General features: G+C 42.8%; 1 protein-coding gene across 5 annotated transcripts in view; it reads left to right on the top strand.

Moving 5' to 3' along the window:
- Positions 1-17,843, top strand: part of myocd (myocardin) — an 81,817-nt gene that overhangs the window by 19,699 nt on the left and 44,275 nt on the right. For all 5 annotated transcript variants that reach the window (XM_076759310.1, XM_076759316.1, XM_076759314.1 and 2 more), the window contains exon 2: positions 14,237-14,458. In XM_076759310.1, coding sequence (XP_076615425.1) covers positions 14,293-14,458 — 166 coding nt within the window. In that variant the 5' untranslated portion in view covers positions 14,237-14,292. The remainder of the gene's footprint in view (positions 1-14,236; positions 14,459-17,843) is intronic.

Genomic DNA, 17,843 nt, shown 5'->3' with positions numbered 1-17,843 from the left:
GTCTTGGAGATACAACAGAAATCACAAAGAAAAAGAGCGAAGGAGATAAGATGTTACACGCGTCAGAACCCCTCTTTTATTTTCCAAATAGCAAGAGCTCATCAAACATGTGTGACAGGGCGTCAGGTCCTCCTTTGTTTTTATGGCTTTCTTTCCTTAAATCAGCTCGTTCTGCACACCCCGCAACTTCAGTGCCCAGAAACGAGTCTCATATTCTGGGATGGCTGTCCCCGTCACCTCGTATCACTGCTCCTCAACTATCTGCAGCCTTTTGGCAAGATAGTGGGACATTTTAAAAGCACACAGTGTAAAACAACAGAGGGAACGAAGCACATATTTTACAGTTTGCGAATCTTTGAGCCTTGCCAATTAGACAAAACGTAATCACCATATTAGTCCTCACTTATCTGCACTCATCACAAATAGATATTTTTCAAGCTCTTTGTCCAAAGTGCAGCTATTTATTATATTAGCAACATACAATTGAAACAGCAGGCTTCAATTTAGATGACATCATTCATTAGAAATTCCTACCGCACTTATCTGCATTAGATCTCTCTAAACACTCAGAGATGCAGAATTATTTCCTCTTGAATAAATATAACAAAGTGATGCAGTCTATGAGGTTTGTATTTTGAACTATTTGGAGATGTGAAGGCATGCACTAAATACTAAACAGCCAGGCACATCAACTCATACACTCATGCGGAGCAAACACCACATCTTTGACAAAAAACATTGTCGACGTGTTTCTCTTACAGTCTGCGCTCTTATAAAACAGTGAAAGTACACAGGCTACATTGATCTGGGGCCTCAGGAATGGAAAAAAAGACCTTTTGGCTGTCTGTTTCTAGTGTTTTCAGGCTGATGTGACACCTATTAAACAAGAACAGCATCTCGCTGGTCTCCCTTCAGTTTTCCGTGTCAGATGAGGCCAGCACAGGCTCAGATGTAAGACACGCTGCGCTCCGAGAACCAGACCCATCAATTCTTTTCTTACCATTTGCAGATATACATCTATTCATAACGTCCCAGAAAAAAAAAGGGGGGGGGGGGGGCATTTGGCGAAAAAAAAAAAACCACACATGGCCCTCGTCAAGCAGCTCGATAGAGTCGCGTCAGGGCGAGGCGCTCCTGCAGCGTGTCACGTTCGAATGTTTGGGTGGAGGAATGTGCTGGTGTGTATCTCCTGTGCTCTGTGTGTCTGCCGGTCCTCTGAAGATAAAAGGTCACGGCGGAATGAGACGTTTTTGTCATGAAATCCAGTGGCGTAGCACAGGTAGTCAAGCTAACTAACATTTCCAACAAGGGAATGAGCCTACAAGGGGCGACATCAATTTATCATTGAGACGTCTTACTGTGTATCATTTACGCTGCGTTCACATGGCTTCAGGCAGACGGTAGATGGCAAACCAGATTGTTTAATGACTGAGAGCAGGACAGTAAAATTAGGCGAGGCCGGCCAAGCACGCTGGCAAGGGTAACGCTAAACAGCATTGCGATCCAAAGTTAAAATATTTTGACTTCTTGCCATCCTCTGCAACTGAATTTATAACTGGATGTTACGTAGCTTCCAAACCCAAGGAGAAAACAACCTGGACAACGAGAAGCTAATAATTTTGGTGTAGGAACACCTGGAAAATATGATCAGAGCTTGAAATCCCACTGAGACATTACAAGAAAAGCAAGAGTTAGCATCTACCATCTGCTCTAATGTGAATGCAGCATTATGTAGACAGTTGGGATCATGGTGGTAGGTTGGTCTGGGGTCTTGATACTCTAGAATTTCACAGTGTGAGGTTCCTTTTTCATTCAGCTTACAGGCAGTAAAAGAAGCTGGCTGTTAATGTGTCAGTATACATCAAATGGTGTGTTTGTCCGATCCGTCAGAAAGGTGTGACATCCCGCACTTTTGTTTTTGGATGTGGTAAACATGCCAACACCATAGTGGACACAAAACCTTCATGATTTATTACAACTTTAGCCTTATTTTCATAGTTCGTCCATCATTTCGTTGCAGAGATCTGGGAACTCTGGGAGCAGTGTTGCTAAAGATAAGCTGGACGTGGCAAGAAACACAAATAGTTAGGCAGTCAGAACAAGCTTGCAGTTTAGCTAAACTTTGGAAGAGAGAAAAGAGACTTGAATGGTAAAATTGTTATCCAAACTGTCAGTTGGGAACATTCATCACTGGCTTTTCTGGTTCTACTTTGACCTGTCATACTTGCCATAGTTGTGCACACACACAATCTTCCTGGGGGCTTTCACCAGTGTCCAAATAAAGTGTTTTAGCTAATCTGGCTAAACTGTTAGAGTGTTTGCAACCAATCACACTGCTCATTTCATGCCCTGTCTGACTTTCACCATGTTCTCAGGTCTCAATGGTTACTTTGGTAAGTTGTTTTAACTCAGAATGTTATACTAGAAATTAGAAAATGACGTTTGTTCCTATGTGTCTTCCCACAGTTCCCACATTTTGTCCTCTAAAGTGTCCCCTTTCTGTTTTGTCTCATGAAGTCAACTCACTTTGTGCTGTAACAGTGATCAGTTCAGTATTTGTCGTGTTCAAATTACATAAAAACACAGCATATTTCAGAGTCATTCTCAAAACGGATAGAGGTCAACCATTAGTAAAGCGACCTTAGACGGAACATTTGTGGGAATATTAGATTGTCTTGGAGAGGACTTCAGAGGGCCATGTAGGGCCTGAAAGCAGTGAGGTAATGGCTGGTGAGCTCCGGTGGAGTTGCCAGGTCTCATTCTGGAGCTCACATTGGATTCAGGTCTTAACTTGGAGGGACCTAAGTAGGCGGCAAGTGTGTTCGCTGCCACTCATAATTACTGTCACCCCGCCGCTGCCGTTCCCTGGACCGCTTCAGTTTGTTTTCTCGACTAAATGCATTTCAGAGGAGCGTTACATCAGCACTCAGTGCCTGTAGATGCCTGCATGACAAGCGTCTCATGTTGTAGAAGAGATTGAATGAAAGCAGCGAGGTCAGGATGACATTTCGGCAATGCGGCGAAACAGAGGGAAACCTTCATCCTCATGAAGAGTCAGCTGCTGCCGTGGCTGTTATGAGGGTGTCACTTAGAAATTCACATGTATTGAAGTGTCTACAGTTTGACACAAAGCAGATGTTTACATGATGTCTGGGATTTCAAGGTTTTTCATCTCTTTCCATACTTGTAATAATTCACCTCACTATCAGGCAAAATAAGCTTTTAGCAAGAACAGATTGAGTTTTTAGGACAAATGTCTTCAGTGTTAAAGCTCTACAGTGTTAACGTGTCTGTTTATGTGTGTGTGCTTTAAATGGAGATTACATAATCCAGGAGTGTATGAGGGATGCATGAAATACATTTGGTAACCCAAATCTCTCCCCTTCTTTACCCCAGACTGTTTTCCGGTCATGACAACGCCACTGTGAGCATTACTCAGAATACTTTGTAACTCCCAAGCACCTAGTGTAATGTAAATATTGTTTCTGAGGGATGTGGCTTCCTAGAACTGACATCATGGAGACACGGTATTATTAGCAATATCTGCGATGAGTTAAAACAACAGATCGATGATGTTGTCTTCTCTCACACTTGCGCTCATACGATGCTTGTTCCATCCAGTCAGGGAGTGCATGTGAAGCATTCGTGGGCCGTCGCGTCCGAACACAAATAAAACATTGATCACATTTACTTCAAAATGAAGTAAGTTATATGAACACACAGGAAAAAAAAAAAAAACTTTATTTGAATACCAAAACCTTGTTATTATCATTCCTGAAGTGATACAAATGTTAAATAAAATATCCCGTGTCTAGGAACATGACAGTTGAAATGTTTTGGCGAGCATTTTCGTAAAATATTAGCTGAAAGAGACAAAATGTGAAGCTTGAAGTTTGGAAGCTAACGCTGTATTTCAAGTGACAAGACTGAGAGGTGAAGTCGAGCTCCTGACTCTGTAGATATGCTGAGCAATATGGCAACAAAGAACCACGTGTTGCATGTTTTATATGTGTATTAAGTAAGCAAATAAGTCAGTAAAGCTTTATTTATAAAGCACTTTTTCAGACCTATGTCATTAACTGAGGAGGGTAAAAAGACTTTGATAGATAGTAGTGTTGGTTTCTCACACTGGCCTAAAGCCTTGAGACTTTGCACTTACCCCTACTGCATCTAGACATGCAAAGTTTTGGTTTTTGTGTGGAAATCTCAAAGAAATCAAGCAAATAAAACCAAAACCAACCAACCATTTCTGGATGCCACTAAGCATATTTGTTGGCACTATGTTCACAAGTGTAATACCAGCATAGCTAGCTAGGGGTCGTAGCTTTTCAGAACAGTGATCGAAGGCCCGGGACCATTTTCTTGAATATTGGAGGCCTGACTTGACTGTTGCATTGGAAATTAAGTCTTCTTTTCCATCTTGGATTAGGCCTATTCTACATGTTGACACATGGCAGGACAAAGGCGAGGTAAACACACAGTAGCCTCTTAGCTTGCAGCCTGACAAACAAAGCCAGTATTAATTGTCAACAAGGGTTTTTTGAGACAGGACACTAAAGGAAGCAGGGGAATGCATGGAAATGCTTGAATGGAAAGTGGCAGAGTGGATTCCAGGGAGGTCTGCGGCTGTTTTCCTGCTGATGGGTATGGTGCGTTAAAGCTTGTCACACAAAGCCCAGCAGAAGTACACTCTCTGTAAACTTTCCGGGAGCTTTTTAAACACAGAGAGTGCCAGCCTACCCAACCAGAGACGGAGCGGGAGGCACAGCCAAAATGTCACAGTCGCACACGCGCGGTCCGCACACACTCAGAGTCCGCGACCACGGTGTGTTAGATTATACGGTTCCTTTGTATTTATATTACCTTATGTATTTAGATTACATGGCTTCTTTGTATTGAGCAAGTTAAACACACAGGCCATTATTCATGATGCCAGCAGGGAGCCTGTTCAGCAGCATGGTGGCTGCCGGGCTGAGGAGCAGTGATGTCATATAGGTTATTGCAGGATAAGTTGAGTGTTGGCAGACTTCTGTGTACGTCACTAACTCACTAACAAGCACCGCATTTCAGAAATTAGCACAAATAAATTGATCGTTGATATTGATGTTTTGCAGAGCTGACTGTACAGTACTGTCTGTGAAAATGTATATATTGTGTCCAAATAATACTGACTAGTCTCAATCGACCCTGGAGTGAGTCACGCGGCCTTTAGGTTCAAACCAGGTAGTCACTCCTTTTCTATAGATGTGTTCTTTGCAGCTACGCATACAACAGACAGCTACTGAGAAATATACAGATGCTTTTCTCTGTACAGCCTGATGTCTATGAACCAGCAAAGGACAAATCTTACAAACTGCGGGTGAAACATCTACATAGATCAGCTAGTCTGACATTTTACGCAATCAACAGTGTAATAAAACATCACACAGTCAATTAACACAAACACATAAAAGACATTACACGTGCTGCACATGCAACGGAACAAACTGTGCTCATTGCGTCTCATTCTCAGAGCCTCAAATAGACCGCATTGTCCCTCCCCTTGTCGTCTCATACAGACGTCTGTATGAAACACACCTGGCTCCTCCTTTTGAGTTTGGAGAATAACCAAGTAGCAGCTGCAACTGTCACAGGGATTGTCAAAAATGGGACAAAGGCTTGTGCAGAAGTCACCACTGAATGTTCACTATGTGCATTTTAGGCGACATTGCACTCGTTCATAGTGGTTGGTGTTTTCAATTTGGGTCCCTTGGCATGGTCCCTGGTTTATACGTTAAATCCGTGACTGATTAAGTTTAACACAACATGGGACATATACTATATAATGCTGACCTTAAGCACCACAAATTTTCACTGTTGACCAAGCTGTCTTGAGTCCAAAGTGGAGGCAAGCCTTTGTAGCTTTGGTGTGATGCACCATCCATTTTCAGTGTATCAACCATTTTTGTCTGTCTTTAGTTACTCTTCATGGAATTAAATGACAGTCCCAAGAACTGAACCCCAGGTGGTAATAAACTGATGGATGAATTTCACAATGCCGCCGTCTGGTGTGACCGCGCCTTAGCCCATAGTGGTGAAACACTCATATGTATTGCACTGTTGTTCATTTGTAGTGTACTGTTGACGAAATGCAAACAGCTGGCAGTGGCAGGCCATCTGCAGCCGTATGCCTTTACACTCTGCCAGTGTCAATTTCACCGAATTCAAGGTTAATTGACCGACAACGCATCAATCTGCTCAGAGCAAATCGAGCAAGACAGGAAGTCAGACATCAGAACGGTGTAGAGATCTAGTAAGTTTTCAAAATAAAACACCCTGTGCAGACTCCTGATCATACATCAACAATAAACGCAGTAAAAACATTTAGCTATGACGCCTACTTACCCAGGAGAGACGCACAAATCAAGGAAGAATAACCAAACCAGCTAAATCTGAGTAAGTTAACAAAACAAGCAAAGCAGGCTTCTGAGACGCACCCAGTGGGTTTTGCAGCCATGCAGAGGACAGAACAAAAGCGCATTGCATATGTGATGTCACAGATACGCACCCAATGGTATCTCAGGGTTAATAATTAATCACTGGCCAGTGTATTTTATTGATGACAAGTTGCAGTTTCTGGGTTACAACACTCTTACCTTGAAGATTCGAACTGTGTGGCCAATAAATATTAAATTGTTTCCTGTGTTTTCCTGCGAAAGAACCCAAAGCTCTTTCAATTGGTCCTCGGTGTTCCTGTGAGCTGGATCAGTTTTAGGCCAGTTCAGAGGAGGTCATGGTCACTTCTCCTCCTTGCACTCGTATCTATCCTCTGTATTTTTCATCTCGTTGTTCTGTCGTCTAGTCTCTCTTAATTTGGGAAAGACAAAGAAAGCGATGAGTTCTGATCGTACTGCTGTTTTTTACGCTGGCAGTAAAATGTTTAAACTTGCACATAGTTTGGTTGTAAATCCTCCTTCAACATGTGTGGCGGATGACGTACAGGACGAGGCCTGATGCGCACAGGGTGAACATGGAGGTGCAAATCATGCACATTGCGCTGTGGCTGTGACAAAACATTTCAAACACAGACCATTTAACTCTCCACATGTCTGTTTTTGTATCTCGGTGTGCATGTGAGAACTCCAGTATTGATATTTGCTGGATTCAGACCTTTGACCTCCTCAGGTCGCCTCCCTGTGCAGCTCAGCTGGGTGCTGTAACATCTTTTGGCACCAGGGTGGGAGGGACCCAGAGGGGAATCTGCTTAGGGCTCTTAATGTTGAAGTAATATTTCCTCATCCACCGCGTGCCACTGCCTTTGAAGTATTTGGTGAGTTCTGAGGGCCGGGCAGGACTGGAAGATGATGGATTCATCGAAAGCGTGTTTTTCATAACACTCTGGACATGTCTGGTGAACTGTAAAATATTAACGGATCCTCTTCTCTGGAATATCTTAATCTCTCTTGGCATGTGCGACCAGACAAGACACGACGCAAGCCCCTGCTGCTGCACACCATTCCAGTTAATTTGTGCGTAAGTGGGTCTGGGACATCTTCCACTGTTTTAACTGTGGAAGCTGTTGATGAAACGCCCATGGCTCGATTCCTCGTGTGACTGATGTGGATAAAGGCCGTCAAGCTAAACAGTTTGAAGGAGGGGAATACTAGAAGCCCAGCTGCATTGACAAGAGTGGAAACATGTCGGCCGGACTGCAGCTCCTCACTTACCCGCTCATACTAATCACTAAATTCACACACTTACTGCAGCCATTTGACAGAAGTTTGGAAGATGTGTTGGAGCCACACAAAGGAAGATTTTTGGGGGTAAAAATAAGCACAAACTATTCACGCTGAATCTTAAAGTAGCACTGCAACAAAGAAATCCAGTATGCATCACCAAACTGACACCCTGCATATATGCTGTGTTTGCACAAATGTGTCTGATTTAGACAATGACGACAGGAAGAGACAAAATGACATTAAACCTTAGAACTGATTGCACAAACTTTATCCTAAGCAACAGACAGCATCCAGCCCATATAGGCAACCTCATTATACTGAACAATAGTAGCACTGTTGTGCAAAAAGCTCTCCTCCAAACTCTTTACCTCCACCAGCATCCTTTCATGTCCCCATTCCTCCACAATGTGCAGCAAAAACAGTTATTGTAGCCCTCGCTTGTTTATTTGAAACACTGACCTTTCAACTTTCTCCAACGCTCTATCTGCCATAACTTACAGCAGCTCTGTGTATGCATCAACTGTCACCCGCTGCTTTTAGGGGCCTTCTAGACTAAACCACATTGGTCATAAAATAGGTAAAAGTAACAAAAAATGTTCGGCTTGTTTAACGCAGTTTCAAATGAATAAGCTTAATAATCCCGTGTTCTATAATAAATTCCAGAATGAGCTGAGGCTGAAAAGCTGCATTGATAGCGTACATTTTATCTTCATGTCTTATTGTTTTGTTTACATTTTAAGGAACTGCTGAGCGGCTGATTTTTAGTTTTTGCTTCCTCGTCATTGGTACATTCCTTTTGCACATATTTCTGCTAATTCCTTCAGTTATGACCCACTTGAACTTAAGTTTGCGCCGCATTATAACGCCGTCATCGTTTATAAATCCCGTAAATGGGGGATGAAGAAGGCCACTGGGCTTTTCTGGAAAGTTCTTCAAAAGCCAGGCTCTGTGTTTACAGGTTGGGAAAGGGCTGGGCTCAGGGATGTGGAGCCTGCAGTCTTTTACAACGTTGTCTTGTCTGTCACTTGACAGTTGACTGCCGTACAGCTATCCCCCCGCTTAGCAAACAGTCCTGTTATATTTTCCATTCGAGAAATCCTAGGGGTCACCAGCGTGTCTGACTGTGTTGGCTGAAGCCAGATGGGGGTTTTCCTATAAACAAGTGTACAGGCAGTATTTATACAGACCGTGGCACCTGACGCCATAACACTCATGACACTCTGTTTAGTGGCCAAAGTTGCCATAAGTCACTTTAGAGAATTAAGTAAATATTTTCATTATGGACACACCATTGTTTATTATAGAATGGCAAAAGTTCTAAATCTTGCCAAATCCTCTGTTAAAAAATCATCTAATAACAACTTGTCTAAAGTGAAGCGCCATGCCTCTTCTTCTTCTTCTTCTTTTTTTTTTTCATTATTCGCAAGTCTATTTAGTTTCAAACAAATCCCGAAACACCACCTGTTTCAACAGCGGTGTGAGTAAAGGCTCAGGTTCGAGCAGAGCGTTACACAAAGGGTGAAGACGTTGGCCGCTCACTGCTGTTTTATCCACAGCAGGATAAAAGCATCCCTCTGGCCTGCTGAGAGGGATGTTGTCTCCTTCAAATCCAGTTTGTCACCCATCACAGGTACAGGCTCGCATTCCACGCTGCTAACTATTATCATGCTGCTGGATTAAGGATGCACTGCACAGCCTTGGATGCTGAAATTATTGCAGATTACCATTTGGCCTGATAATAGTGTGAGGAAGAGTCTTTAAGATAAAAGAATTCCAATAGTGAGTGTTGGTCAGTTAGACTTTTGGTGGAAGGCATAAATAAGAGGACCTGTATTGTAATGACACTTTAGCAAAGCTGGAAACAGCCAATTATGGTGCTCCCATCAAAATGTGCAAAACAAATGTTATTAATCAGAACTCAAGGAGGAATTATCATAATGAGCTCAGCTGGAGGATCCCCCATATTGATTGCAACATAAATTCACAATCATCAGTTGGAAATCCTGGAGTAAACCCAGCATAAATACTACAGGCCATGAAAGCCTCCCGTAAATCTGGCCGGGCTTCAGCTCGGCTGGTGGTCGCCTGCGAGCCCCGGAGAGTGTGAGAGAAGCAGGAAGGAAAACATCAGATGTGACCGCTCGAATGAATAATTTGTCAATGAAAGACGAGCGGAGCTGATGAGGATATTCAGTAAATGTGTGAATCTTTGGCTCGTGATATAAAATGCCTCGAAATAGAAAGTGCATTATAATTCACCATGAAATACTGCGACCTGTGCTTTTAGTCCAAGTTAAATAAAACAAAAGCTCGATTACAGTAAAGCTGCTCGTGAATGCCACAAGAAATTGCTTAATGACATTGTTAGTGCATAAGTATACTATAATAGGAAGTAGACTACTAGAAGAGTTCATATAATTTCAAAGTAGTGCATGCATATTTTTCCTAACTATGTCATGGTCAGATGAATGGGATGAGATGACCTCAGTGCTTTACGGTGCCAGAAATACTTTTTGTCTCATTTTAGTCTGTAATGCAGATGTTTTTTCCTGTTTTTCAACAAGCAATTTAATTTCGGGGGGGATCCATCATGCTGCTGAGTTTGCACGCCACTCGGGAAGTGGATATGTGCCACGTTCCCAATATGTTAGCTTCAAAAGAGGCAAATTGGCTTTGAAAAAGGTAAGTCGTGGGCTTGTATACCTGTATACCCACTACATCTGTACTTTCACTAATGTTTCTTCAAAGTCATTGCTGTCCAATAGCGTTGGGGAGTGGGAGGGGCCGGTGATTCACATTTAAAATTTTTCTTTAAATGATATTCCCATTGTTCCTCACTCTCCTGGATAACGTAGCAGCCATATAGGTTATGTCTGTGATTCTGAGAAATCACATTTTGTCTGTGAGCTGGCATGCCAGATGGTTCTAAATACTACAATACCCATGAGCCTCGACTGCCGTTGCTATGGGGAGGACGTCAGTGGCTGCAAAAATCAAAGCATTTCATTGTTGCAGTTGTAAAACAAAAGTCAATTTTCCGTTTTCTCAGCAACAGAATTTGATGCTTGGTTCTTGCTGAAATGCACCTTGGGAGTCGTAGTTGACTCTGAGTTGTTCATCTTTTGTACCAATGATTTTGTCCCTGAAGTTTCATGTTGATCTGAGCCCCAAAAATGTCCCAACTGTCATCACCTGACCCTGATTATGGGAAAAATTAATGGGACTTTTCTCTCCAGAACGAGGGGCACATGACATAGCTTCTCCCACTTCACAGCTCTATGGAAAGAAAAAAAAAAAGGAAAGGGAACTCCAGTGTGGGAGGCACCGAAGAAAAATAAATAAAACTTACATGTCTTCCTTTTGTTATTAAAATTTTTACAAGCAATTTTAACATCGGTCCAAGTTTAAAGCCTTCACCACTAAATGATAAATCAGAGTTGGAAACGTTGCAATGTCTCACCTCACATTTTCATCGCCGACAAAATCTACGACATGGCGTCTTCAAGCGTGACATCACACAAGCAAGTTCTGTGACCGATAACTTAGACACCGCCGGCTAATAAAGATTAACATCCGCCCGCGCAGAAGATATAGGAGGGGTCATAAACATCCTGAGGCGAGTAACTGTCTACCATCCAGTCACTCCTTAATCCCTGAGTCATTAGAGAGAAGGGCAGATAATACAACAAGCGTTTGGCCCGGCCCAGGCAATCGATAAGAGGACAACTGTTAAGTAGAGCCTCCTATCGGCTCATCTTGATGGGGCTCCGAGTGCCACGTGTCTTGGCTCTCATTGTGTTGACACAGAGATACAGGCCACTATTCACTCAACGCAGCCTCAGATAGCATCAGACTATAACCTGGTTCTTTTGAAGACTGCCTTGTTTTCCTTTTCTCTCTTTTTCTTTTTTTTTTTCTTCTCCATGCTCACTTTTCCCTTCAAGCCTTTCGGTAAATGGGCATTCTTCTTCGGTGAATCTCGTGTCGTATAACCAGCAGATTCACAGATAACTTATCGTAATGTGAGCTGATGTGAAACATCAAGTTGTGCTCGGGTGTCATTGTTGTCCCCTCCATGACTTTGAGGCAGCGTTCCTCTGCCTATCTCCACCTATTCCCAGCAGGGGTTGTCACTGTGGTATAAATTGTCAGAGTGGGCCCTCTCTGTGTCTGGGTGGGCTCTGGGTGGGCTTTTAAGCCAGGCCCATCAGTTAAGGCTTCATTAAAGAGGTTCCCCCTGATGCTCCATGGAGGAGTCCCAGTCTCCTCTTGCCTTTTAACAGACTATGATTTACTCTAAGTGTTGTCTTGTTTCTGTGGTAAATGCACGGCTCTGTTATTGTTTGCCCCGGCTGATGTTTATGTACAGTTTAGCGTGCAACCCCTTTTCGTTCCTTCATCCACATGACGTGTAATCCATGTGTCAAGATATGGCGTGAGTAGATGCAGTGTCTTCAGCGTTGTTTCCAGGAAGAGGCAAATGGAATCCCAGAAAACCATCAGGGCATCCTTGAGGGCTTTCAGGTGATAACACACTCTTTGGCGGCCATGTTGAAGGGCTTTGGCAAAACAGGCTGCAAACAGCTGGTTGTGTCTAAATGTGCTCAGCTTTGTGGATACAGACGACATACTGAAGTTGACTTCTCTACTGGTTTTGACCAAAGGCCACAGAGAAACATGGGAGTCACCCGTAGATTTCTGAAAGGAAGTGTTGAATTCTAGATTTGCTTTTTGGGTTAACTGCCTTGGCAGTTCATGGAGGCAGACATTACGAATGTGGGCAGATGCCCAGGTAGCCTGCTGGGTCTGGGCTGCCTTTGGCCTACATATGGCTGCCAGATTTGGCCTTTTTTTTTTTTTTTTTTTTTTTTTGGTGGACTGAAAATCACCTTGAGTTAACAATGCTGGAGCTGGTTTTGGGCCAATGCAATCAGCCTGGCAGATTCTATTGCATCATTCATCTGAATGCGGTTGAGCGATAACATTTTATCTAGCTGGGAAGCAAGTGGAGAAGCTGAGGAAGAGACAGGGAAGCAATAATCACTCTGGCTGAGGTTTATGGGTTGAGATACTCCTCAGACACAGTCATCTCTGTCAGTCTCACACCAAGAACGTTTTGCAGTGGACACGAACGGTACTTTTGTTGAACCACTTCCCATTTTTGCAGAGCAGTTGAACACACTGGATGAGGTATTTTGTACATGGAGGTCCATTCAATCCAATTTAAATGACTGACAGGGTTGAAATGGACCCAACTGGCTTCCACAATAATTCTGGACCTAATGGTTCAAAGTGTCTCATGGGTCACTGCATGATACCCATTGTGAATTTCTGTTGCAATCAATATGGGGGATCCTCCGGCTGAGCTCATTATGATAATTCCTCCTTGAGTTCTGATTAATAACATTTGTTTTGCACATTTTGATGGGAGCACCATAATCGGCTGTTTCCAGCTTTGCTAAAGTTTTTTTTTAGCCTTCCATCAAAAGTCTAACTGACCAACACTAACATGATTACTCATTACTCTGAAAAGTAACTGCATTACTGTACTAATTACAGCAGCAAAAGTAATGCATTACATTAGTTGTTACTTTACTTTCATCACCAAGCTCCACCAAAGATACCTTTAAATAAACTGTTTGTTAAATACCTCTTTTGTGACATTGTGGAGCTTTATATACAGTATATATAGACATATCAAACTCCCTGTATGTGCACACAGCTTTATTGGCATATATCTATACATACTATTTTTATGTTGCAGAGATTCTGCAGTAAAATTGCACCCTTGACAATATCATAAACTTCTGAAGGAGCCTTTTTGAAAACTTGCATACAATTATGGGAGTTTTATATAAGTAAGTAAGTATATGAGCGCTTCTCCAAACAGAGCTTATTAAAGAAAACAGTTATGTATGTTTGTGGTGCCCTATGGTGCAGGCCTCAGGAGGTGATGTAGTGCATGGAGCGCAGACAGACTGCACAGAAGGCTTGTCTGGGATCTGAGCAAAAGGCTCATTTTTCACATCGACACCTTGTGGGGCTCTCTAAGCTACTGAACCCACAGAGTAGATGTGTTTAATATTTGTCCAGGAGGTAGGAAAGTCTGCTCTTTGTAAATTGTGTAAATTGATAAGTTGGCAGCGGCAGAGGATGGTGGTGGCTGACGGAGGGATGCATCTGGGAGGCTGACAGTGAGCTTAAAGCTCTGTAAACAAACAGACGCGCCCTGCCGTCTGCCTGAGCTGAGATGGACCTCCGAAAAGAAACAATACAAAATCTGGACCTCACGTTGTGTTCTGCGCTAACACTAACATGGCTCTCCTCCAGCTCCCGGCACCGCAGAGGATTTTTCAAATGCAAACATTCAAATGACTGTTTGCTGTGTCTTTCATGCTGGTTCAAACTCAATTAATGCTGGCTCTCAAGCTGTTACAGCTGAGCGAGGCAATAGCCAGAGTCAAGTGCGCTCACTGTGATCAGTATGCTCCTTCATTGTGTCTCGTTCTCTCTGAAAGGGGACTTGAGGTGACCCGAGAAGAGATGTCATCTACTGGCGAGTGAAGCGTGGGCCATGAATGCTGTGAACTGCTCTAAGGTCGTGGGCAATGGTCCAGAGGACAGACAGGGTCCTGGACACCTGCAGAGAGACTCACGGGGTCACGGAGATGCTGAGCAGCTGAAGGAGAGGAGAACCCGTGTACTGAAGAAGCAGCTGCCATCAACAGAAGGCCACAACGGTAAGTGCGGTCCGTTCGGTGCAGTTGGAGGTTTCGTACGTTAGTCTTTGAGGACGTCGAGCAGCATTATGCTTTTCAAAATAAAGGAAAACAGATTAGACAGGGACAGCACCGCCTTTAGCTCTCATATGATTGGCTGATCATAGGATGAGCAGTCGTGCTGCAGCATAGCTCCACTTTTAGCTCCGCTGCACAGTAGTTCATGTGCAGTTCTGACTCTGAGCGATGGGGTCCGACACAAACACAGTTTTCTGCCAAGTTTAGAGCAGCTTTGGTTGTTTTGCCTGAGAGATGTTTCTCTTCGGTTTCTGTCTGTGCTCCCCTCACAGGCTTGTCACGTGACGCGCCCGTGCTTCCATCAGAGTTTAGCAACGTTCAAAACAAAATCTGGTGCTAGTTTGGAGATCGTTTGCCGAACGCTGCGCCGATGAAACAAAGCAGCTGAGCTTTTCAGAACTGTGACTTTGACTGTTGCTTGTTTAGCCATGGATATCTAATGTTACCCAGAAATACACAGGATTTCAAACAAAGTTTCCAAAACATGCAAGAGGACCCCGTCTAAATCTCTCAAGACATCTTAAACTTTAGAAATTGAATCAAGCTAGATGCTAAACTTCCAACAAAATGAGCTCATTGATCGATCTTACACAATTCACCTGTAATTTAAGAAACTAACTCGATTGTAATTAAATAAACCAATATTTTTCAATGCAACCGCAATTGTGCAAATGTTCCGTCTCCACAATGAAAACAGTGGAAAAGATCTGTCAAACATTTCGTACATTTTAGTGTTTTAATGTCATAACAAATGACCATCTTCTCTGTTTCCAGCACCAATCAGAAACTCTGATTTGACGATGTTGTTTTTGCTCGTAGCATAAATTTGGATTGGCATTTTTCAGAAGGAAAATCAGAGAGAAGTTTCCAGTGTTTACTCACAGTGCCATGAACATTGTCCAGGAGGATACTCACACTGTGCACACACTGCTGTACAAAGACAGCAAAAAAAACTGACATAAGCAAATTGCATTATATAGCTACATGTACAGACTGCAGGGTTAAAAATAGTGCAAAGGTGGGAGGCAGTGCAAAGGGCGCAGGAGTGAAAATTGTATGGATGTGTCATGATTTTCGTATATACCCTCATCATGTATAGAGATTTACCACCTGATTTCTGAGTAATCTGCATGTTATCATCAAAAGTCCTCATTTTAGTGACATTTTTGCATTGGTACCTCTAAGGTGAGGAGTCATTCGTATGAATATGAGTTCCTGTTTGCTGTTCACCTCAAAATGACATGGCCTTTATCCATCTAACTGTGTGTAAGCTGCACTTTTGCATACTTGTTTCGGACATTCACAGTTGCAGGGACAACAACGGCAGCCTTCAAATGATTGATGAAGTTGTCTAACTTAATTTAAAAAAAAGCAGAGAGTGAAACACGAACAAGCGCACCTCAGGTTGATATGAACATTTTTGTTTTGTTATCTTTAGGAGCGTTTTTCAAAACCCCAACTACAAGTATTATTTCAGTCAACATACATACGGCAGGTAAATAGGTAAGAATGCAAGTCACGCATCTTTGCCAAGAACGTCCCCACGCCAGATAAAACAAGGTCGTTTGAACATTTTATTGAATCCGTCTGATGATTAATCCATTCTGAAATATCTCTGCTTTTCAGCTTCACAGCCCAAATCAACCTGGCTTAAATGCCACTCGCATCACAGGGCTGAAGGTGAAAGTATCTGAGGAATCCTGTGATTGAAATCGGTATTTTTAGACTGATGTATCCCTGCGGACTCTCAGAATAGCGAGAGCAACGCAGCGTTTCCCTCTGTACTCCTAGACCCGACAAAGTTTTCCATGATGTCATGGGTGCTGAGGGAGTGAGAGTAATTGAAGAGGCAGATGAACATAAACTGGAATCTCCTCAGATTCAGCCATTCATCTAATCGCCTTATTCTTCAAATCAGCCTGTAGACGTCAGGGACAAGAGAAACAAAACAAGTGAGGAGCCCAGACCGTGGCTCCTCGTGGTCCTGCCAAACTCCACATGACAGACTGCAAACACAACTGAAAGATAAGACTGTGAATGACACAGTGACCTTTTCCTCATGTACTGCTGAGGGATATGGTAGAAACGCAGTCTGCTGTTCAAACCTTATGAACGTCGTTTCATCGCTGTGTGCTTGAGCCTGGCTGACTTTTCACGTCAACATCAATCTTAAAGTTTTAAAGTTTAAGTGTGAAATAAAAATCCTCATATATAAATCATATATATCATACAGTATAATAGTTTAAATTGGAAAAAATGAGGGACTGTATGAAAGCTATTGGAGCGTGAATCCTTTTTGAAAAATCATGGCCCTCCCCAGTGTTATTGATACTGTGATAAAATATTATAATACTGCAAGGGAAGGGGGAAAAAAAGAGGGGAAAAAAAAGAAAATTGGATCAGAGAAAAAAATAGAACTCCATCTTCCCCTTTTCCGTCGCTTCCTTCCTCCCTAATAATTTTTTACAGTCCCTAACATTCATGAAGATCTTTAATAAGGAAGGACGCCTGAGGTTTGTTTGGAATATGATGGAAATGATGAAAATATAAAGAAAATTAAATTGGTGTCACTAAAAAAAATTAAACAATTTTCATGGATTTTGTGTATGGATAGTCTATCACCAATGACTCATATAAGGCTCTGGGAATGTCTGAGTAAAGAGATGTATTGTCTGTATGACCGGACAGCAAAAGAGGAACATACCTGAGCTGAATCTGAATCTCTAGCCCTCATTTCAGTCCTGTGGCTCTCACAGGAAGCAGCTCGTTTCAATAAGAAATAAGAATCAGTCATTTGAAGCCCCATGGAGGGAAAACATCACTATATTTGTCTGCATTAATCTATCCTTCACTTTGCCATACAAGTCAGAGCAAAGCTTTTTTTTTGTTTATTTTGAAGCACCAGCCTCAGCAGAGCAGAGAGTGGCGAGTGATGATGATGATGATGTGTGAACTGGGATAGATGCTGGGGTGGAAGCGGGGGCTCGTGAAAACCATGTGAACAGCAGCAGTGGCAGCAGGCGTCACAGCAGGTGATAGCGTAGCCTTCAGGTGAGTGCAGCAGAATAATGTAAAAGGCATACAAAATAACATAGAAAGGATTTGAGCAGAGCATTCAGAGCCTCACAAACTGCGTCTTTGTCAGTGTGTGTGTGTGTGTGTGTGTGTGTGTGTGTGTGTGTGTGTGTGTGTGGGCGAGAGGACAGAAACAGGGGGTGTGTTCACACTGTGCACTGAGTGTCAGGCATGGTTCTCTGCCAGAGGTAAATGTCCAGAGCTGGCGTCTCGTCACAGTGATGTTTGCTCTCCGTGGGGCTTCAAATGACTG

The sequence above is a fragment of the Chaetodon auriga genome, chromosome 20 (genome assembly GCF_051107435.1).
Source record: "Chaetodon auriga isolate fChaAug3 chromosome 20, fChaAug3.hap1, whole genome shotgun sequence".
Taxonomy (NCBI): Eukaryota; Metazoa; Chordata; class Actinopteri; order Chaetodontiformes; family Chaetodontidae; genus Chaetodon; species Chaetodon auriga.
This window is presented reverse-complemented; position numbering and strand designations above follow the sequence as displayed.